Source organism: Falco peregrinus, chromosome 2, assembly GCF_023634155.1.
Source record: "Falco peregrinus isolate bFalPer1 chromosome 2, bFalPer1.pri, whole genome shotgun sequence".
Classification (NCBI taxonomy): Eukaryota; Metazoa; Chordata; class Aves; order Falconiformes; family Falconidae; genus Falco; species Falco peregrinus.
The window spans coordinates 48,602,837-48,627,163 of record NC_073722.1 but is presented as its reverse complement, the minus strand read 5'-3'; the positions used below and the strand labels follow the sequence as shown (position 1 = coordinate 48,627,163).

At 40.1% G+C, this 24,327-nt stretch overlaps 1 protein-coding gene across 1 annotated transcript in view; it reads right to left on the bottom strand.

Annotated features, from left to right (window-relative positions):
- Window positions 1-2,192: 2,192 nt before the first annotated feature.
- The window catches only part of DOK7 (docking protein 7), a 78,583-nt gene continuing 56,448 nt past the window's right edge, over window positions 2,193-24,327 (bottom strand). Inside the window, 4 exon segments of the mRNA XM_055794897.1 lie at window positions 2,193-11,939; window positions 13,653-13,805; window positions 16,930-17,001; window positions 18,079-18,144. Coding sequence (XP_055650872.1) covers window positions 11,803-11,939; window positions 13,653-13,805; window positions 16,930-17,001; window positions 18,079-18,144 — 428 coding nt within the window. The 3' untranslated portion in view covers window positions 2,193-11,802.

Sequence of the window (24,327 nt, the reverse complement as noted above, 5' to 3'; positions counted from 1 at the left end):
ATGAGGAAGCTGCTCTCTGACCTCTCTTGCCATACCTGTTCCATGAGAAATGTTGAAGAGATCCATTCAATCAGAATTAGCCACTTTATATGTTATTTATGCAGTTCCTGGGTCCATGGTAGGTTGACAGTTGTATGGTTCTGTACATAAAGACTATTTCATAATGTGCTAATGATCTGAACCAAAACTGTGGCAGCAGTCTTTGAGCTTCTGAGTATCTTTCTTTGAAGTAGTAAGTTACTGGGGGTTTTTGTATGTTTTATTTTAACGTAAGCTAACGGTTACTTACATTCCGGAGAATCATTGTCTATCAGGAGGAACACAGGCTAACATTAATATTAGCAGTCACCCTTAGAATTTATGGTGTACATCCCCTTTGTCTGGTAGGCTACAAAAAGTAAACCCAAAAATAGCAGAAACACATCTATATGAGAAAACAGGTGTGTTGTTTTCCTAGATGCTACACACCATTTCTTCCCCAGACTATCACTTTAAGGGCTATTCAGCCTTCTTTAACATAGCGGTAGATGCATTGTCTCACAGGTTTATCTTTGTCATTATTTTTTTCATATTTTTCAAGGTGAAGGCAGAGCAGGAATGTACTCTATACTATGTGGAAGGAGCAGACTTCACTCTGTCCTTCAGTTTTTCCCCTTTGGTGGAGTAAGACATAAATCCACAACCAAGGTCAGTTTGGTGTTTGGTGGCTATAGCTTGGATGTGGAGAGAGGTTCACACCACTGGCTCCTGGGTGAAAAATTTGAACACATGCACTAATACTTCAGCAGAGGAAAGTAACTAAGCATAGCACTGAGCAGTTCTGCTCAGCAGTCCTAGCTGGGCTCTACACAAAAGGAAGAGCTTTCACTGAGAATGTTCGGAACCTTCTGCTGAGGGAAATCTGTTGCACAAGGGAAAGCAACATGACTATCTCAGCCTACAATAAAGGCAGGCAAAGTAGCTGTATGGTCCACACAGCATTGCAGAAAGCTGGTTTTCATCTTCAGTGTGTACCTGAAATAAAATATGTTGAAGAGTTTCTGAAAAACTTGGGAATAGCACAGGGTACTGGATTCACTGAACACGTAACCAGGGTCAGCAGTAATAATGGTTGTCTCCAAGTGCAGAGCTGCTTCAGCACAGGCTGTAAACAGAGGGGATGGTTGTACCATGCAGTGGTGACTGTGCCTTGTCACGACATACCACGCTGTGACAGTAACCAGGCTTAAGGCCAGGTAGGCTCCAGCAGAGAGAATGCTGGGCAAGTGCTTCAAAGTAAAAGAGGCTGACAAAATGTTTACATGTCACTGTAATTTAAAATTAGGAATGAGTCACAGATCATCAGTGGCAAAGGTTGGAGACTGAGGTCAGCACAGTCACCTCACTTTAGATACTTAACATAGCTGTTAATGAGTCATTGGGTCCAAAGATCGTTTGCAGAAACCTAGAGAAGAAAAAATATTAAACAGCAGTGGTTGCTGCCCCTGAATCCAACTTCCCCGTGAAATTGTAGCTGAGTTCATCTGCAACAGCATAGAGAAGACATTAGGAATAGCCTCCATTCCCGTCAGAGCTGTTTGGGTCTTTCCCTGCTTTTTGAGATCTGGGGACAGTGCACAGGCTAGCAAGTTGTCAAGTCTGATTTCACTCGAGTCTGCACCTCACACACACCAATATATGTACAAGTCTGTTAACTATTGCAGTTTTTAATTCTCCAAAGACAATTCATATGGCCAAAACAAAAAGAGTGGGTAGTCTTTGAGACATTTAAACATTAAAAAATAGCTTGAGTCACCATTCTTGTGTTTCTGTAAATAGCAACAAAAATTCAAAGCCAAGAAAAAAGGTGTAAATGAAATACGCCTGCAGTCCTGTCCTGTACCTAGTGAAAGGGGAATAATTGAGTTCATAGATGAGATTGCATGGAAGGGACATCTGAATAGGAAAGAACTAACAGCTTCTAAACAGTGGTTGAACGTTCTCCTCTGCCTTAGTTGGTATTTTATCTGATCCTTTTGTAATTATTCAATTTATCAAGTTTTTTGAAACCACTGAGAAAGAATTTGAAATACAAAAGTGGCAACAGCAGCATTTCTTAGGGGGAAAAAATAAATCAGAATGTTTTATGTTTCATATGGTCTGTCAAATTCTGCCCTGAAAAAGAACCTCCATTTCAGTAAACATGTCAGTGATTTCAGGTAGGACAGATTTTTATTTATTAAACAGGTTGGATGTGGAAATGAGAGGGAAATAAATACACAAGGCATTAAATACAACAAAAATAACAAAGTCTTTCTTAAAATAAACACTTATGTCCTACATACTGGTAGAGGAGCTAAGAGCATATCATTCTACCAAGACAAATGTGGAACAGTCACTGGGGGTGATATATTGCTGTAATGATTTCTCCCATCCCTCCCCAGGGCTTCTGAGGCCTGATAGATCAGGCAATAGCCAGAGTATTTAAGTTCACCAAGTAGAGATCATTTACATTTGTAGGCTGTGGGGCTCCCTCGAGCCAGAGTAATAATACAGCTTTTGCACAGAAGGTGACAGAAGGCAAGAGGCAGAGAAACCAGCTTAGTTTCCATGATGTGGCTGCTTCAACAGCTGGTCTCGGCTGAGCATTTAGAGGGGCTTCATAAGGGCTTCAAGCCCTGAATGGAGAGCAGAAGGCAGCTCCCAAGCTCCCAGCACAAGAACACGACACATACCTGTGTGCATGCTGCCTAGATGCCAGCACATGGGGTCTGCATCTGTGCTTAAGCAGGCATCTCGCCCTGCTGACCCTAAAGGTGCCCCAGCATCATATTTTCAGTTCTGCCATTTATTCATTACATGAGTTTGGGTGAATTAGTCCAGTAGTGTTACACTCCATGGAAGAATGTAGGTCCCCAGCCAGGGTCCAGCATGCCACAGTGCCCAGAAACCAGAGCATTACACAGGGAGCCGGGCTGCTGAGAGCTCCTCTGCAGGCCCTAACCCAGGGTCACCTGTCACAAGCCCAAGTACTGTGTTCAGCTCGGGGCTAACTCAGACAGAGGGAACAGGTTGCATGCTTGGGTCACAACATCCGCAGACCTTCCCTGTCATCATCTGGCACTGCTTCAGAGAGGTAGCTGGGTTTCAAGTTTGTTTAAAAAGTTGTTTCACATACAGAAATCTACTAGTGAGTAGTACACAGGCAGTTCTAAAGTAATTTTTAAATGTAAAACGTATTTTTTTCTTTCCATAGCATTTAATGAGAATAGAAGAAATAAGTAAAAAAAAAGATACGAAACAGAAGTCAATGAGTAGAATGGACACTTGCTTTCAATAGAAACAGATCTACCCTTGTAACAGAGAAAAGGGAGCTATGAAAAACAAAGACTGCATTTTCCATATACATTATGTTTACTAACAAACAGCTTCTAAGTACCAGAATCAACATTTTCAAATACAACACACATTTAACGTATATTTCAGGCCATTCACAAAGCACCTATTGGGAAGCAGGTTGTTAATCAAGAGAACAAAGGACTGTGTGGATTTCTTTTACTAGTATCCACAGTCATAAAATGGAAGCATTCATAAAATCTGTCTACGTGGGCCAAAATAAATCTATAAACTTTCACCCACAGCAAGTTGAGCCATAATTGGTACAGCAACAATTGTAACCCAGCTGCTTTTATCAGTAGCCCTTAATGGACTTTCATATCCAAACCTTCATGTATATTACCGAACCACTCAACAAAAGAACACTCTCCTAAATCAAAAAGAGAACAGTACACAGATGTTAATGCTTAACATGTGAATGTAAAAATAATGGATACATTAATATAACGTAGATATTTTGTTCCTTCACCGACATGTTAACTTATCAGAAAGCTGCACACATCCATTTTAATAAAACTAAACATTTTCAGTCTCAAAGGTTGCCTGTCAATAACTGGCCTACTGCAACTTAAACCTGGTGATTTCTGTAGGGCAAACTGAGCGTTGAATCGCTTTGAAATAAGCCTCCTGCTAAAACAAAATGCTATTTAATGTTCATTTATGATTTTCCTGGCAACTTAATTTAAAGAGGGAGGGGAGCTACATTATTTTAAGAAGAAACACACTGAGAACTGGCAACCTTTGTATGAAACCCAGTAATTTGCAATGCTTGGCATTAGATCCAGGAGTCTAACCTCAAAATTCAAATCTCAGTTTCTAATTCAAGGTGACATCTGAACCAGAACCATTAAGTAAGTGGTCCTTCAATGGGGAAAGGTCCATTCTCCAACCTCAATTCAGATCCCAGTTCTGGGACTCCCGTTCACAATTCCAAATATGCCCTGTCATAGTGTAGAGTCTTCATTCACGCCACTTCCTGGGGCCACTGGTGATCTAGTATGTGTTCCATTTTGAAGTTCAAGAAAACAAAAGGGGAGAGAGAAGAACTGTGTGCAAAAACTCACATCTCTGAAAGAAGAGACTTCCATGGCAAGAGCTTAGGAATTGGGTTACTGCTTATTTCAGTTCAACAGCAGACCACCGGCAGCGGGAAACGCAGTAATTTTCTCCCAGTTTTTGTTAGGAATTTTTCAGGCTATACCTTTTTCCTAATCTGTCCCAAACTGACACAGATTCTTTACACAAAAGCCACTTCCCAACAGGCTGAACACCTTCCACACCGGTAAACATGGCCTGGAACACCTGAGTTACCCTTCTCTAAGCCCTCCTTCAAGCAGCTAATAACCACAATCTATATGGGATACATATGTCTTGGACAATGTTTGCATTAGCCTCAGTTCACTGGTGCCACTAAACCCTTACCACTGATGGATTGTTTCAGGTCTTGTGCAAAGTGACCCTCATTCCCCTGCAGAGGAAAGAGCTTTGCAGAACTGCAAAACAAAGTTTTCATTCATGATTAGTTATTAATTCAGGATAAGAACATGCTCTTCCAAAGATGTTCTTAGGAATTATTTTCCTTATTGTATTGCCATCTGTATCAACGGCTATGCTAGAATTTTTGAAAGAAAAAACCAGCCAATATAACCAAATAGGACAGTCACAAGTCCAAATCAAAGTACTGCCACAGTGCATATCGAGGATTACAGAAGAAACAGGAGCGAGCCTATTTAGCCACTGGCATACACTGATGATAAACAGCAGTTCTCTTCAGCTCCTTCAAACCCAAGGAACAGAACAACTCATCCTTTTCAGCTTTGACTGCTTACAGCTTTCCAGTGACATGGTGGAGACTAAGGGCAGGGTTAAGCAGTCTGGCATTTTCATGTTGACAACCTTGCTGCTTGGCCACCAGGTTTTCTGTTACCCAGTTTCTTCTGGCTCTTCCTGCGCTGCTCAGGGCAAGCGCCATGCTGAAAGAGACAGGCTTCCCGTCATGGGCCAAGCTGAAGATGTGGCCAGCTGCAGGCTGAAACTTGCCAGATGGACAGGAATGAGAGGGTCTAATCGTGTTAAATGTTGTCAGTGTAAAGGAGGGCTTGGCCAGAGGTATGCACGCTGGAAAGAGTATGTAGTGTCAGCAAAGCTCCAAAGCAGCCCACCTGGGACTTCAAGGCCAGTCACTGCAGGAAATGCATTCTCACAGCTGTCGCTTATAGTCACTACTATCAGGTATTCACCATAAAAAGCACAGAGATTGCAAAAATTCACCTAAGACCAGTTCTGGGCTTTCAGTAGACCTGATCCATCTCTAGCAAATCTCCCAGCTGTTGGTAAATAGCAGTGGTAGCTGAACGCAGGACTAGATGCACCTTCATGTCCCGTCAGGGCCCAGCTCCCACCATCCCTCACCCAATGCACATACTGTGCTTCATACACTTCCACAGAGGGGAAAAACAGACTGGAGGGTAATTCTATCCACAGTCTAGACTGTGTCAGTGAACTGCTTCCATGACTTGACACAAGGGCAATGAAACAACACACTGGCGCACACAGAGCACAACAGTCTGCCTCTTTACAGTGTATACCGGCATGTAACCACCCCATGGTTTCCACTCCATTCCTGGTAGAGACAGTGCCAGCCCATCTTCTGTTTGACAGCAGATACAGCTGCAACCTCAGCCTGTCCCAGGAAGCTCCACTTCCTTGCTACAACCACGCTTTGTACAAGAAGCAACAATCCAGCCGGCAGGTCTCCAGCAGTGGCCCAAACTACATTTTACAGACTCACGTACTCCTCTGTCAGTACAATAGCTGGCAAAGGACAACTTTCCCAACAGGAATTCCTCCTTGGGCTTCTCAATTTGTGTGCAGCGCTGCTGTTGATAGCAATAGGACAAATGTTAGAGCAGCCAAAGGCAGGCCACGGGGCACATCTTCCAACTGTAGCAGGCAGAGACATGGATGCGTGATGAATCTGAGCAATCCATTACATAATAAAACTTCAGTATCCAAAGGCCAGGTTCCTTTCTGAGCATGCAATCTGCTCTATTTTCTGTATATGAACTATCCATAAATTGCCAGCTCAGCCCACAGATGAGTAAAATTTAACTTCAGCAGTAGCAGGTGCGAGGGCTTTTTTTTTTTTTTTTTTTTTGGGGGAGGGGGGAGTATTTCACAACAGTATAATGTAACGTAGAGACAAATTACTGTCATGCTAAATCTGCTTTCTGATCCCACCCCCCCCTGCACATTCCTCAAATAAGTTGACACTTATTGTTTCAGTAACATAGTGATGTTACATACGCCTCTGTGTACACAGTGGGGATAATACATTTGAATTATTTCTAGATGCGCTGATGCAGACAAATGTCGGAAAGCAAGTAAGTTTTAAAATTAATTTTCACTCACCCTAAAGTTTTTACTAAACTCAGTTTACTTGGCAGCTGCACCTTCCTAAACCTGCCCACTGTCTTACAAAGTTATTGTGTCAGAATCCAGGGTGTGAATTACATATATTTTCCTGTTGTTCAGTTCTAGCCTTTCAAAGAAGAGTCCACAGGAGAGTTGCTTTTAATCTGTAACCAACTGCTCATCGCTGTCCTAAGCCTCAGAGTGAGGCTACCCTGAAGCCTGTCATCTTCAGAATAGAATAGAATATAGACTGTTTCAGTGGGAAGGGACCTACCATGATGTAGTCCAAGTGTCTGACCAGTTCAGGGCTGACCAAAAGTTAGAGCATGTTATGATGGTCATTGTCCAAATGCCTCTTAAACACCGACAGCCACGGGGCATCGGCCACCTCCCTGGGGAGCCTGTTCCAGTGTTGACCATCCTCTCGGTAAAGAAATGCTCCCTAATGGCCCAGATTTAAGACGTGCCCATGCATCCTTTCACTGGATCCCAGGGAGAAGAGCTCAGCACCCCTCTCTCTGCCTCTCCTCTTTAGGGAGCTGTAGGGAGCAATGAGGTTGCCCCTCGGCCTCCTTTTCTCCAAACTGGACAAACCCCATGTCCTCAGCCACTCTGCACAGGACATGCCTTCCAGCCCTGCCACCAACTCTGTTGCCCTCCTCTGGAGACATTCAGGGACCTTCACATCCTTCCCAAACCGCGGGGCCCAGCGCTGCGCACGGTACTCGTGGTGAGGCTGCCCCAGCGCTGAATGCAGCAGGACATCATGTCTGTGGCCGGCTGGTTGTACCATGTTTGCTGCACCCCAGGACAGACATCCCCAGGCTGCCAAGACCGTTGGTAGACGATCGAGAAGGGTCCTGCCGTCCATCTGCTAGCTCCCTCAGTCCTCTGGGATGAATCCCATCAGGCCCCACGACTTGTGAACATTTAGCTGATACAGGTGCTCAGGGAAAGCATAAAACTGAAGTCATCAGAACCTATACAACTTTTTTAAAAATTGCACTTTTCCTTAATTCTACTACCTACACTGAAAATACATTTGCAGAGCTACTTCTTACAAATCTCCCTTAATAACTTCTAATTCATCCATCCTTACTCCGCTTTGTTTGTTCTCTTTGCTGTGTGATGTTAAATTAACATTTCCTTTCAACCTAGGCTGCAAAATAATGTTTGTATGACTGGCTGAATGAGAGCTGAGGATCTTCCCAGGTAAAAGGTGACATAAAAATATAACAGCACTGTCATCTGAAAAAATTGCATAATTTTAACAGAAGTGAGTAGCTAGTAACCCATAAAATTCTGTCTTCTTCCTGTGGTCATTTTAGCAATAATATGTGTGTCACCCCAGACAAACCAGAAAAGGTACTTACCAAAGGGTGCATGTTTCAGCATCTCAGAAAAAAAGTCTAATCACTCATAACACAAATTCAGGTTTTCCAAGCTACAGTAATAAAGCCTGGTTTGCTTACAGCAGGGTGGAAAATGCAGGATTTTTCCAAGCTGTTTGCTAAAAACAACTCTTGAGGCAGATTTTCCCACGCATTTAGATGCCTAAAGACACCTACTGGCATTTTCCACAATTAGGTGCCAGACTGCTATTAAAACCCAGACAACTGTTTGTATTGTTGGGCAATTACATGCCTCCAAACTCCAGCCCTCTCTCCTGCAGCACATGTTAACTTGGAGCAACATCATAAAACCCACTGAAGTAGTAGTTACATTGGCAGTAACCTACTGAGTAGAACTATCAGAAAGAAAGAGGTACCTATACAACACACTAACGGTTATGCCCAAATGCTGCACCTGCTGACAGTGTTTTCTTACCACCGAGAGCACTGCCCCCAAACTGGCACTTCTGCTGTGTTAAAAGTATTTCAGGAACATCTCACAGAAGTATCAGCCACATCACATTGTTTTGTTCTTCTGGTAATTAGTTTCTCATACTCCTGGTAATGGTAGGAGGAGATCTGACTCTGGTAGAATCTTAAATTAAAAATGAGCCTTTGTTTTTACCAGCAGAAGATATGAAGATACACTTATCTTCAAAAGCATGGGAGATCTTTTGGGGGTTTTTGCAAAGAGCTCTGAATCTGCAATCATCCTATAGCGATCACAAACTGTATTTTAGATCACTTATGCACAAGTTTTGTGCAAGGTGCGTGAATAAATCCCTAACTATTTGTCCATTAACAGCAGTCCTAGAGTTAACCCATGCAAGCTATGTGGTGAGCACAAGCCTGCTCATAGGATTATGGTTTGACTTCCATTTCCCCTAGTTTGCTACCGGAACTAGAAGGCACATTATTTTATTTATTTAGGAAAAACGTTTTCCATTTCTGCGAGTTCCTGTTGTTCGAATGAGAAAACTTAATTTCTTCAGCAGAAATGTCAAGCCTATAACTTGTCAGGGAGACCTGCAAGGTACTACAAAAACAACCACCCACCAGTTTTTAACAATAAGGTTTGGCCTCCTGCTTCAGTCTTCTAAACATAATTTAGTGCATTATGAAGTGAATTTAAAAAACATGTTAAAGTCTTCTCTTCTATTTATCCTACTCAAGTGAAGCAGAATCTTACAAAGTAAAATACTTCATTTGTGGAAAGCCTTATAGGATAACTATGTTGACATTAACAAAGGCTATAAGTACAAATTTATATCCAGCCACCTAGCTATTCCTAGCTGAAGTTACTATGACATACACAAATACATGTGCAGAGAGAGCCACGTGCATGCACAGATTCATAGCCCTGCTCAACCTGAAAGACATATTTTTACACTTGTGACCCCTCCTGTAAGGCCAGCAGCAATCCAATGCCCTTTTCTACTGTATCAAATCTTTACCCATGCTGCAAGTCCAGGATTCAATGCAAGCGATTCTCAGCAATGCACAGAAAGGCAGCCTTTGTAGATAACCTGGGTAATATATTTTCCTGGTAAATAGGTTTTTAGAATAGAAATATTGCAACTTCATCATATATCATGATGGAAAACACTGTATTTCAGTGCATCAGGCAAGCTATGCTCATTTTAAACATTAAACAGAAATAGGCACATAGCAAGAGATTTAACCCTGCAAGTCCTCCAGTGGTGGGTCCTTGACTGAATAGCAGTTCAGTTACATAAACCTGGTCCTAAGGAGCTGTAAGTCCAGGCCATTCCAGTTGTACTGAATATGTGTTTACGAAGCAGATCACCACTGTCCATTTGCCAAATGAGAAAAATCTTTTAAAATGGGAATCTCATAAGAAATATTTCTTTTCCTTTCAGAAATGTGCCAGGCTGATAAACAGAAAACTGTATCTTAGCACAGGACAGATGACAATGGCAATTGTCAACTCTCAAACACATTTTTATTTATTTGAGAGATTTCTGACATTTTACATTACTATTGAGGCTACATTCAAATAAATTTATCAGTTAAATTCTGCCTCAGAAACAAATACCTCTCATTCCATGTCACTTAGTGAAACCTTCACTGGCACAAAACTTCCACTCACCGATATAAATTATAACACATATCTGAAAAGCAGAACTGGGCTGTGATATTGTATCTTAAGAAGACACAGTCAAAAAATCATAATACCCAAGATATCACTCCAGATAACATATCAGCTTTGGCTTCCAGGAGTTAACACAGGCCAATTTTTTTTCTTCGTAAGTACACTGCTTTGTTATTCTAGTGTCACTATGATAACATTTTGTTTAAATAACATTTTGTGTCAGGACAAAAACATAGAACACAAGAATTACATAGACAATGCACAACACAAGAAACTAAGTCAAATTTTGAATCATCCAATCTCACTGTACAAAAGCAAGATGTCACAGACTTGTGGATAAACCTATATTACAACATAACATCCTGTTGTGCCTCAACTATGTAGCATCTCTGAAGACATCATCCTCTTACACAGAACTAGTTTTATGCTATTTAGGGACAGCAGGGAATTATTCAATGAAGGTTTTAGATTCAAGGTGTATGATCTGCTTTTGATGCTGCTTTATATTAGGGATAGTTTTGGAGGTATAAATAAAAGAACTCAGTTTTCAAAAGTAAGTGTTTCTTTTGAGTACTTTGATTTTAAGATATTCTGTATGAGAAACCCGAGACCTGATTTTCAAAGTGATACATATGTTCAACTCCAGGAGAATTGCTAAGAATTACAGGAACTCAGCAACTATGAAATCAAAGCCTATGGTTTGTCACAGAGTTTTTTAAGAACAGAAGCACCCAGAATGTCCCTTCACATTACTTTGGTTTATAGACATAATTAAATTAAATAACCTGTTTGTGTGTGCTCATGTCTGTGTGCATACACATATGAATCCCTGACACTGCAGCTTTTAAAACTGAGTAACTTTAGCCAAAGCTGCAGAACTCTTGGTGAGGTATAACACTGAATTACCCATAGGTAAAGTTAAGCATGTCCATAAATAAGCATATAAATTGAACAAAATTGTGCCTGCAAAAAATCAGGCACTGAATTTTCTTGCTTTTGTAAGAGTCCATTAATATATTAATAGAGGTTTTACATATTTATACGCTCAGATATATACATATATTTTAACAGTAATGTGTGCTTACATACATACATATGGCACACATGCAAACATATGTACACTTATCACGCACACACTCACATTCCCTTACCTGCACACATTCAAGTTACTTATTTTGAAAGAAAATGCCAACATTTAATAAACACTGGAATTGGTTCCAGGTTCTCCAGGATTTTTGAATTATAGAAAAAGGTAATTTACATCTCTCATTGCATATGAAAAAAATAATATCTGGACTTTACAACCAAATTAAAATAAAAAGGAAGACCACACACACCCCTCATGCTACCAGCTTTCCAATTAGGAATCAAGATATTGGAATGAATCTGGTATAAATGCAATAAGCAATGGCAGTATTTTGTATGAGTATTTTTTATAATTAATGTGAATCTTTGGGAAGATAAATTAGTACCAATTTATGGTGAGCAAAAATTTCTTTCCTAGACAGGTCACTGCTGAGTCCCTTTCTTCTTCTGCTCTAGCTCCTGCAGACGTTCCTCCCGGCACTGAGCATGCTGTGTTCCCACTTTGTGGGCTGTCTCCGTGGCTGCAATGTCAATCTGTGCATATCGGGATGATCCACTTCCTGAAATACCAAATGAAATCCTGTAAAAGACTATAACCCTGGTATTCCTGGGTAAAACTGACCCAGGTTTAAGCTATTGAGACATTTCTTCCACAGATTTCCTAGATTGTCTTGATCTGGTCTTAAGGCAAGCTCTATAAAGGGAGGAAGATGATAACAACAACTGGGGGAAAAAACCCTCAAAAGCTTTGTTAGCTATGTATTTTACCTACCTGGTTTTCTTCAAATAAGCAAATGAACCACTTGTATTTCTGCCCCAGGTTTGAATCTCTACCCCTACTCCACCTGATAGAAGACAAAACTGAACTCGGCTCTCCCACTTGTGGGAGGCTTCATCAGCAGGCTACTAGTCAGTAAATGAACATTTGGCATTTGAAAAGAAAACACCTTTGGTAGGCCAGTTGGCAGGATTAGGATTCTTTGTCTGAATTAGGCACTCTGAACTTTTACCGGATCAGCCTCAGACAATGCCAATTTTGTCTGATAACTGGCAATAAGGGAGAAAAAAGCTTCTCTGTTCAGAAGTAAAATAGTTCTGTATAGATGCAGACATACAAATCTAGAGGCTGGAAAAACTTTTGCATCCAAAAATAAAAACGTTTATGGTCACTGAATGTGCCTCCACACTTATACAAGTTGACCTTCAGGGGGTAGTTAACAGTTAAAGTTTATGTCAGTTTATGAAATTCAGCTCTTCATTCTCAATGCCTTGGTTCACTGTCTTTAAAATGAAGATAAAATGTCACTTTTACATCTCAACAGGATGTTGGACAAAGAATTACTTTGAAGTCTGGGAGATGCTTAGAAGTACTTAACTAGAGACAACTATCTGGTTGTAAAGTCCAGATAAATATATTTAAAACAAAACAAAACAAAAAACCACAAAGCCATAAAAAAACCCAAAAACAAACAATGGGAAAAGTGCTAGTATTTCAAAGTTAGTAAAATTGCTGAAATTAAAAGTATAATAAAATGTCAGTAGCTGAAAACTATTCATGGAAAACCCATCAACACCAAATGTGAGCACTTAAATGCCAGAACCTGATTAGGGACTTTCTGTAAGGAGGAATGCATCTCTAAATGACAATACATGATAGCTATATTGTATGTTTATGTGCTAATTGTCCAAGTTAAGCATTAGAAGTATAATGCTCAGATCCAGAAAAAAAATTAAAAATAAAAATCAAATACTCAGTCTGGCTTCCTCTCTATAGCACTGTCACACACCCTCATGGAGAGCGGATAGAAGAACACTTGTGTTCTATTCTTAAGCATTTGCTGCATGGCTCCAGAGTCAGTGTCTTCAGGAGCACGGCCCCTACACCTACACCCACAGCCCTGTTTCTGAAGTCAAGCAAGAAAAATTAAGTAAGCATCGTCCTAATGTGTGCACTGAAAATCTTGAGAACACAGAGAAAATTACTGTCTGTCAAACTCCACAGACAGAGAAATGTTCACTTTAGAGAGAGTGCATATTCAATGCACCTGTCAGAGGGATGCAATATCTTATAGAACCTCATCACTTAAAAATCTTTTCCAAAAGAGTTGGCAGTTACAAGAACTGCCTCACAATTGTGCCAGAGTTCAACTCCTCTGTTAGCAAGAGCCTGAGGGCAGATGAGAGGTTAAGATTCCCCATAGCCCATACAGTCTGCATTTCTGCATCCTGTGCTGTTGGGATAGAACCGCAGACTTCCTTACCTCTTTCCTTACCTCTTATGCTTGTGCCAGGTTCCTGAAGTTCCAGTTCCATGTAATGAAGCTGTTTTTTGGAAGTAGGGCTGACAGGAATATTGACGTAGGTGGCTGCCTCGCTGTGGGGTCGGTCTGGTGTAGGGACATCAGTTGAATAACCCACTGCCCCTTCTAAAATAAGGAACATGTTATCATAGACACTGTTTGCAATGACCCATGATCCATTTCATACAAACACACTGTTCCGTCTAATGTTCTGAAAGCAAGCATTGAGCAGTGACAGCTCTGCTTGCCAAACAGTACGTTCCTCAGCTACAAGATGGGAGATGAGAAGACCAAGGTTTCTGCAGAAAAGACCCTGAAGACTGCTGAAGCCAGGATCTATGCAGAAGACCACAGACCACAGCCAGTGATCTCACCGTGTTGTGACAGAAAGCCAACACTGCAGAAATTTTCAAACAGAAGCAATGTATCCAACACTACCTCGCAGGGCTTTCAGCTGTAACTCAGGCTAGTAACACCTTATATGAAGCAATCTGTTCTAGGAAGGCGTGAACTATTACATCATCTGCAAGAGAAGAATCGTAATTACTAGAAGTTCAGAAAGTATGTCCCAAAAACAGGGACTGAAGAACTGTTTCAATTAAGGGGAAGGCAAGCCTGGGGAGACAACACTGACTGCTTCTATGAGTGAAAAAGATAGGAACAATGCCAAGCGAGGACTGACCAAGTAATTTAATACTTCTATTGCAGGAAAAAAAGTCAATTAGCCCATGGGAAAACCTTCCTAATAGTAAAGATCACCAGAACACCAGAGGAAATGCCACAGAGGCTGAAGAATTTCTGCATCTAGAAATTTCTAAATAGGAGAGACTAACACCTACCAGAAAAGAATTCTCTATAAAGTGATTCTGACTTAAAGACAATATTTCAGGTACTGGATGAATTCTCAAGACCTCTTTTAGCCCTACTTTTGATTATTCTAATCTTGTCAGAAGTAAAACTAAGAAGGAAGGTAGAAGGTTAATGTTCCATTCTCTGGCCAACCGGGCATTCCAGCTTTCAACCCATTCTTGATAGCAGGCACCTACATCTAGTTCTTCAACCCATGAATACTAAGGGACTTCCCAGAATTACCTGTGCTACAGGAGACCCAGACACAAACCTGTATTCCCTCTGTGCTTGGGCAAGGCTTTGAGCCACATTCTCATTGTCCTGCTCAGCAGGCTGGTAATCACCTGCCTGTCGAGTCCAGTTAAAGTTCTTACCCATAAACACTTCCTGCTGTTCAGTCAATTTGGGACAGAGGAGTGCAGAGGAAAGATGGTATCGCTTTTCTCCCTTTCGCCGAGGTTCTCCCGTTAAGCCCTTCCTTGTTCCCCACATAAAATTCGTGTCAAAACTTCATTTGTCCAAATCACTGCTTTTCTTTTCTGCCCATTCAGACACAGTTGAGATGTGAATGGAGAGGCAATAGGTGATCAGGGCTTTTTAGAGCACAAGAGAATAACTTCTTATATCCAACCAACAGCAGCTGTGAAATAACCATTAAGGGGAGCTTTTTCTTCTTTTTGGACTGTATTATGAATAACAGAGGTAGCTCAAAGTCCAGCAACAGTAACAGTTGTCAGAGGCTACAGAAGGTTGCAGAATAAAGGAATCTCTTCAGGCTTAACCTGTTTAAATCAAAGGAGTCTACTATGCAGTCCAAAATTCTAAAAGCCTGGAAAGTTGGCCAAATTTCTGACAGATTTTCATAAAGAAAACATAGGAACATCAGTGAAGTAACAGCATTTTTCTGATGGTCAAATTTCAAATTGTTGTTCCAAAGTCAGAAACAAAATGAAAATTAATTAAAAAAAAATCAAACAGAAGTTTCTATATCTTCATCAAACATCGTTCTCAGAAATTATTCTTAATTATTTTGTCTGAAGTATTTCAAAGGAATTTGGCCTGACTGTGCCAAAAGGGATTCAGCAGATCCACAGCATTGAAAACCTGCATCCCAAGTAGTTGAAGTTGTAAGCAGATTACAGTCTTAAGTACTGATACAGAGTCAGAAACAGTCATGAATGAAAATATATATTTTTCTAAGTCTTTCTATGCACTGTTAAAGTGATGTAGCAGGAGTTTAAATGAAGTGTCCTCAAAGCTTACTGGCATGACAACTAGCAAACTTCTCTATAGAGCTAAATAGTTGAAAGGTTTCAGGAAGCTGTATGCCATACCTGATGCAGACAAGCCAAGTGATTTTCCTGAGAACTAAAAAACCACACATGGAGAATAATGTATTTATTGGTAGGGCTTTGTACAACAAAAGCAAAAGAAACACACAGAACAAAGAAACCCCTGGCAACAGTCAAATATTCTTCCCAAAGGAAAAAAAACAAATGAAGAACAAAGTCGGGCAAACTGGAAGGAAAGGATAAGTCCTCTGTTGTTTAGTCAGTTCTGTCTTAATTGAAACTGTGCTTTCCTTGTAAACATAGAAATACTTGGCTTTTTGGTTTTCCTTCAATTAAAAAAACCCAGACCCATTAGACACTAAAAACTGGCTTATGTTTGTTTGAAGAGAAAGGTTTTTCTGAAAAGCATAAGACAGTCAAAAGCTCCTGCAAAGAAAACAAGGCACACAGAGAGTGCCATGGACAAAGACAGTCTTTTCAGCAGTTTGTTCTGGGTGGACAGATGTAGAAGATGCTTAAAAGAGGGGTCAGAGGACCAATATTTGAGATCATTATGGAAGGAGACTTTGAGATAAAAACAGACCAAAATGCGTGATTGCAACATTCTGAAAGGAGCAGTGTAATATCGTGATTGCTTGAAGAGCAAGGGGGAAAAGGTAGGAAGAAAAAAAAGTAGTTAAGCAAGTAACAGAAGAGTAGAAAAGGCAAGGCAGTGGCACTGAAATGGGGGGGAGGAGGGGGGGAGAAGGGAAACATAGTATAATTTAGGAAAGAAGAAGAAAATTATATTTTCAACTTTCTTTCAGCAAGTGTTACTTGTTTGTATTTTCTACCCTATATGGGCACCATTCTCAGAAATGCACGATAAATAGCACAGAAAGAAAACCCACACCATAAACACAGCCCCGAGATAAGTGTGTGTGTGTGTGTGCACCTGTGTGAGCATGCATGTAAAGCTGACATGTTCAAAGGGCAATACTTGAAGAAAAAATATTTAGAAGAGATCACAATAAAAAAAAAGAAAAGGAAAAAAAGGAAAAGAGAAGGTGCTACTAGAATCCTCTGATGGAGTCCTCTGATGCACCTGGCTGCAAAGATCTGTGACTCACCAGGTTCCTCAGGGCTAGTAGGAGTTCCAGGTTCTGCAGGAAGTATCAGCATCTCATAACCACCTTTAGGACCTAGAATACAGGAAGCCCATCAAGGGGTTTGGATTTAGGAATTTGCACAATGTAAAGAGAGCATATGATTTTCTGGGTTTGACTTGTAACCTTCTAACCCAGATAATCATACTGAATAATCTCAGAAAGTATAAACAGTGGCTAGTGTTGACTTTTCTGTCATGGTGATGCCAGCTTTTCCTAATGAGTATAACACCAAGGAAATAAACGTTGGGACACTTCTACAGGTATTCAAACTGAAGGCCACTGGAGTCAACGGTATGTTTTGCTGTACATCAATGTGGGAGCAAAGCTGTCTTGAATGCATGAATCAGGGAGAAGTGTGTGGGTGATCTTGGGAGCATCTGGAAGACTCTTGTTAAAATTCCACCTCCAGCATGATGGGTAACTTCTTGTTTTCTGACAAAGCTCTGCAGAAAATGCTTAAGCTAGCCCTTCCAAAGATAACTTTGCTTTCCAAGTGCAAATCATCATCTTTGCAAGAAGTCAGGTTGCACAACATCATTAGTCCTTTCTAAACACTAAGCTGAAAAAAGATGCTCCGGTTCCCTCGTGATCTGACTCCACCCCAGTTTAAACAAGGTAAGTAAAAATGTTCTGTCCATAGGATGCATATATTGGGAATAATTTGGAATGACAAACATAATTTTATCTGCTGGTGTTGAGTTTTTGCTCTGTTAGCATGAAGAAGTACCTTTAAAGGGGGGTGGGGGGGTGGGAGGGGGGCTCCCAACATATCATTGCTGAGGTACAGGATTTCTCATGGCCTGAGGTGAGATGTTTTTGGTGGGTGCCCTTTGTTGAAGTGCTGGCAGCATTTTACTGCTGTGAATAAGATTACTGTCTATGCTCTGACACTTATCTCATCTGTCACTGCCTCTTCTAAACTTATCCCATCTGTCAATGCCTTTCTAACAAAAACCCTGCAAAGCAAGAAACCCAAAGAAATATGTAAGTCTTTCAATAGGGAATCAAGTCATACGTTACCTTTAACACCTTCTGAACTTTAAAATAATTTCAGTTTAAATTAGTTTAAATTTACATGCACTCACATACCTCATAACCACTGATACTTACCAGCTTGGAGACTGTGCCCTCTATGCATTTTCAAAGACCCAGAAACTGCCATGACAGAAGTACTACCTGTTTTCAAAGAGAGATAATCACATTAAATCTAAATACCTGTTGCTATTATTAAATACCTGCTGTGCATCAGCGATTTTAGTAATGTTTCTGAAACATCAAGAAAAATTTCAGTAACTGTAATTCTTCTCATTGTTCTTCATTTAAGCAATATTCCTTCCCCCCACCCCCACCCCCCAAATTCTTAGCCCAAGGTTATGGCATTATAATCTAATTCTGCTGTTGTCTTTCTTCAGAAAGAAAGGATGCCTTCTATAAAAGTTGAGGATACTGGCCTCCCCATTTGTGGTGAGTACTACCTTCCTAACAGAGATAGTTTTGTTAAACTGAGAAGTAAAATGGCAATGAAAAATGAGTGGGGAGTTGCCTTTGCAATCCATAAGAGCTTTGGAAACAAAAAGTTTGAAGTGTTCATTAAAATCTCATTAGATCAGATCCAAAACCTATTAAAGTTAACGGGAAGAACTGTATCGCACTTCAGTAGTCCACCGTCCAGTTTTAGCCACGTGCAAACTGGGGCAGGGTGAAGGGCAGGTGAAGGATCTACCTTCCATTGGCTTTGAATCCAGGGCATAGCTGGTTCTTTGGAAGCAACATTCCAAGGGTTACAGCCGAGAAAGCTTTACCAAGGGTATGTCAGGAGGCACAGTCAGTCTCCTTTCCCCAGCCCCACACAGAGCAGCAGGAGGCTGTCCCAGGTACACTATTAGATACGGAAGTTTGAGGAAACAAGAGCCAGCAGCTCAGAAACCTATGGAGTAGTACACACGTAGTGTGGCTGGTCTACATACACACATCCCTTCTTTATTTAATCAGCATACTAATGAGTATTATCCTTACCTGTTCAGTTAGCACTATTGCTATCCAGCTGTGAATGTCTTGCCTCTAGTGTTGTCACTGTGGGCACCTTAATCAGGATAAGTGGCATATATTTCCTCACATGAATCATTTTGAGGGAACTTCTTGTGCAAGTAAATGGTGCTTCACAGAAATAAGGTAGGAAGCTGTGCTTAGGAGTAACCCTGCCACTGGTGACAGGGCAGCTGTCCATGTACTGCTGGGTGTTGGGGATCAGGTATAAAATTAACACTCTTTTCTAAACTGATGGATAGTCTCTGAGTAGGTGAGGCAGTTGTCTGCGAATTTTTTTTAAAAGAGCGCCCAAAAATTACTGTAATTCTTATGCAACATGAAGAAATTCTGTAAGATAAATAGCAGTCTCAAATACTTAAGAAAACTGCTGACATAGAAGCCTACAGAAAATAGCAGTTTCTTACTTTTCCCCTGTATAAAGTATATATTTGTACATTTTTCCCCTGAATTATTAATTTCCAAGTTTATAACATTATTGTTATGCTTTTATAAAATAAATCTAAATAAAAACCACAGATTATTTCACATAATGATGAGAATGGATTAAAAAAATAATAAACACCTATTTCAGAAGTGCACAACTGAACTAAAACCTTTAGTTTTGTGGTCTTTGTGTACAGAAAAGCATATATAGGGCAACCCAAGGCTACAAAAACAATTTTCAAGCATACCACACTGAGAAACTTACTTGGTATTTTAACAACTGAGATCAGGTTGTAGAACCTTTACATACTCTGGTGAGGACTTAACCACTAAAAACATTATTTGAAATTTTGATTTTAACCAGACTGCTGACAAAAATAAATGCAAAAATAGGACAGCCCTGGACTAGCTGATCTACTTATATTTTCACTGTAACTGATTTTCCTTTTTTTCAGCTCAGGGCAGCCTGTCTCTGTATTATTAAGAATATCAGAATACACTTTATGCAGCTGAAAGCCTTACCTTACTTTGAAGAAAGACTACGGCTTTATGCCAATTGCAGCTTCATCACAAAACCAGTATGTTTTGGGTTTGTTTTTTTCTCTCCCTCAAAATCCTAATGTAAATCAGCAGAAATCATTCCAGAGGAAACACAGATTTTTACACAACATTTTTAGGATTTGTGAAAAACACACAGGACAGGAAAGGAGATTTAAAGTAAGATACGCCAACGCTTTTATGGTCAAGTTGAAGTTTTCCCATTTGGAGCTCATTTAAAGAACTATGTTAATCCTTCAGGATTTGACCTGTTGCATTTTTCTCATTTTCAAACTTGGCAGCTAACAAATATTTACATAGTCAAATCTCACGTGGAGTTTTTTTTTTTTTGAAGCTTTGAACTATGTCATGAAAACACATGTCAGCAGGGATTGACCTAGATATGTTCGTTCTTCTTCTTTACAGCTACGATGTAAACTGGCTCATTTCTCATTTATGAATCCTAAGATAACACTTGCAGGAATGGAAAAAGCAAGTTAGCGAGATAAATTTCTGAGTATATAAAGCATCCAGCAGGAGACAGATACTCCCTTTCATCATTCTTTTTGTTTTACAAGGGATTGTTCAGAATATTTTTTTCATTTTACCCTGCCATCCAGTTCTGTGTGGCTGACTCGCTCAAGTCTTTGTTAAAACTGAGTAGCTCATCAGAAGTTATTTCTGTTCTACATTCCTCAATGTGTAAGAGGAAGAAGATATGGAAAATGTGACAAAATGAAAATAAGCTGCAGAATATTTTGCATTCCTACGTATGATTAGACTCAAATGCCTGATGTAGCTCAATGAAGACAACCACTATTTGAAACATTTTTCTAACTTCATAGTCATTTCTTTATGCCCACTCTTCAAAAATAAGCACTGTTTACAGCACATGTGCCACAAGAAAAAGCCATGAAAAAAAATTAAAAAACTAGAGGGAAGCTGGTATACATGCTATAAACTGAGCCCAGACAGTTCACATTTTCAAATCCTGTCACCTATCATTACGTGGCCATGCAACACTACACTGCATTTACCAAGTGATCACTTCTTACTGCTCAGCCTCTACTTTGCCTTCACACAGCAAGTCACAAACTTTGCAGATCTGGGCTATTAAACTTGCTGACAGAGTCAGGACAGAAGAAAACACTATGCTCTATGATAAATTCTTGCTTCCTGTTGAATTAAAACTTTCATTATGAAGTACTTTAATCCATTCAGCCAAGCAACATTTCCATCTCCTCCTTTGAAAACAGATACCTTGCTTAAAACTGTATCCAAAGGCTAGAGCTACTGACAGGAGAAATGCTGCAAGCACACCAGGAGGGGTTTGGTTTTTGTGTAAATGTAATAAGAGACTTCCTGGTGTTGTATAACCGCCTTATAAAACTTCCCTAAGTTTGTTACTCTTCAATTTTCAAAGTGATTTCTTATATTTTCTGCTATACAAATGGCATTATCTGCAATACATAAAAGCTGAAGGGGATGCTTAAAAACCCTTACATGCTTGACAGATTTCACCATATTCAGAAATGCCTCCTGTCTAACAGCCAACTTCAAAAGTAGTACAAAAAACTAGAAATCCATTCAAGCACCCTGACTGTTCAAATATTGCTCCACAAAGATGCCTGTTTAGTGTGTCTAAAAGAACATCTACCTCTAGCTATTATTCATGTTCCCATGCTGCAGGGCCAGTCCTGCTTACCCTCCCACCCCAAAAAATGCAAGTGTTAAGCTATAATCATTACCATTTTCCTGTACAAGGAAGCTCAGTGTCTGTTTTTTGAAAAATATACCTTCAAAGATGCTTTACATACAATTTACTCCAAAAATCTTGATGCATCTGAAGCTCAGGATCTACACTGGCCAAAAATGAAGGTCAGTTAATGGGTTTCTTTAATAGAAAAAAAGTTTAAACAGTCACTGTGTTTGCAAATAAAGTTTCTCACCTTTTTGTTCTAGAAGGCTGGGATATGTAATTCCCCCACATTTCAGTGTCAGAGAAGCCATGGGGAAGCAGCTCAGGCATACAGAAAAGACAGGACTAGAGAGTCACTGTAACATGGACTTACCACCTTCTGTCACCCCCAAAACAGGCAACAAGAACCTGCTGGATTTACTCAGCCCAGAGGATGAAACAACAGCATTTGGATCATTCACTAACACCTGGTTTCACTGCAGTGACTTTCCCCCCTCCCCCCTTCCTGTCAGGCCCCTAATAATTCAGGTAGTCACCAAGGCCAAGGTTTACCTTGTAAATGCAATACGTATTTTAATCGGCTTACTTTTTCCAAGCTCCTACACTTCTTCCCCTACAGAATTATTTTGAGTGTACTTATAAAATAAAGCACAATCAAGAAAGAGAATGCCATATTATGGCAGAGTTCTATTCATCAGTTTCTCATTAAAATAATGCTCTTCTATTACAGCATTTAGCTCTATGAGATATTACATATTTATGGTGGACACGGCTCAGCGCACAATCCTTTACTGGCTCAATGAAAGTACCATTGTGTACTTGGTCTTTCTACATCTGAAGAGCTGACAGAATACTTCCTGGGAAAAAAATTGTGAATTCTAAATTATTTTCAGCCTAAACAATAACAACCAATGCAGCACACCCCAGATTCTTCTTTCCTACTGCTCTCAATTAATTCCTTGAAAGCTTACTCCTAAGCTTGGAACAGAACCATCAGGCTGCACGGGTTTGCAATAAAAATTCTAAAAATGCATGAAAAAAAGTCTATTTTTCTATCACAAAAGCTAAGCTGTCAGACAGCAGAGTTCAATTTCAGCACCCATCACCTGTTATATACTTAACTTTATTCTATCTCTCTACCTTGACTCCCTATCTACCTAAGAACAATTTAATAGAGATAAAATGTTCATAATCAGCATTAAGCTGACATTTCAGCTGAATTCCAATCCACAGCATTGTTTTATGCTTATTCCTTAATTCAACTTCTCAGAACATTTTCCATCAAGCGTTGTGTAGGTTTGGTATTACAAGCAAAGAGGCTGTCAGATAGCAAGAGTGTCTGTTGCAATGCTGATGAATTTGTTCCTGTGGAATACAGAAAAATGGAACTGAACAGACAGAAAAAGAAAAAGATAATTTAAGAGTCACAAAAATTATTAATATTAAAGTATGCTGCTTCCATGGGAGGATATTTGTTAACTTATTTTCCCATTCAGCTATTGATTTTTGTAATGCCAAAGCCTGTAGCACAGAAGTACAGGGAGATCAGACCTCCCACTATAGAAGTTTAATTTGATTATTGAAAATGCCCAAGGTCAGGTCTGGCTCCTGGGAATGCCTAGGCAATCAGCTTCCCTGTAGCTAATAGGAAGTGACACAAATTTCTGAAATATGGTGCATACAGTCTGCATGAAATGCCTTCCAGGGATTGCAGAGCATCCCTAAGCAGTTCTACAAACCCATTCCAGCTCTCAACTTAGCTTCTCTAAATAGGAGTCTTGGGTTTCAGACTGCTCAGTTCACTTGGAAGGGTTGGCAACTAAGGAAATAGTGGTATTTTTCCCCCCTACAAAACAACCTCATGGTTTAAATAACATTCATAAAACAGGTGAGCTGTGACGGAGTCCTAATCAACCAAGAAAATTCAAATATTTTGATGGAGAGAATGAAGACATTACAAGTAAGAGCTGGAGGTTCTTACCTAAGCTGTTGCAACACGTTAGAAAGAAACACAAGATTTAAATAAAATGCCTAAATTACAGCAAGAAATACCACAACTGTTAGGAAATACATTCTAAATGTAAGAATAACAAAAGACTTCAGATGATTTAAGGTGGATTAAGGACTTTCATTGCAGAACAAGATAAACAAACACCTGTTAGACTTACTGTCCTGGTTACAGCTGGGACAAAGCTAATTTTCTTCTTAGTAGCTGGCGCAGTGCTGTGTTTTGGGTTTGGTGTGAGAACAATGTTGATAGCACACCGATGTTCTTAGTTGTTGCTGGGTAATGTTTATACTAAGTCAAGGACTTTTCAGCTCCTCAGGCTCTGCCAGCCAAATGGCTGGGGGGGGCCAAGAAACTGGGAGGCGACACAGCCAGGACAGCTGACCTGAACCAGCCAAAGAGGTATTCCTAAGGGTCATGGCTCAGAGACTGGCTGGGCATCGCTGCTGCTCACTCCCTCCCTCCCTCACCCAGAGAGATGGGGAGGAGAATCGGAAAGGAATGTAAAACTCAAGGGTTGAGATTAGAATAGTTTAATAATTGAAATAAAACAAAACCCAATAATAATAACAGTTATAATGAAGCAGAAGGAGAAGGGGAGAGGAAGGAAATCCAAAGGGAAGGGAAAAAGGAAAAGAAAATT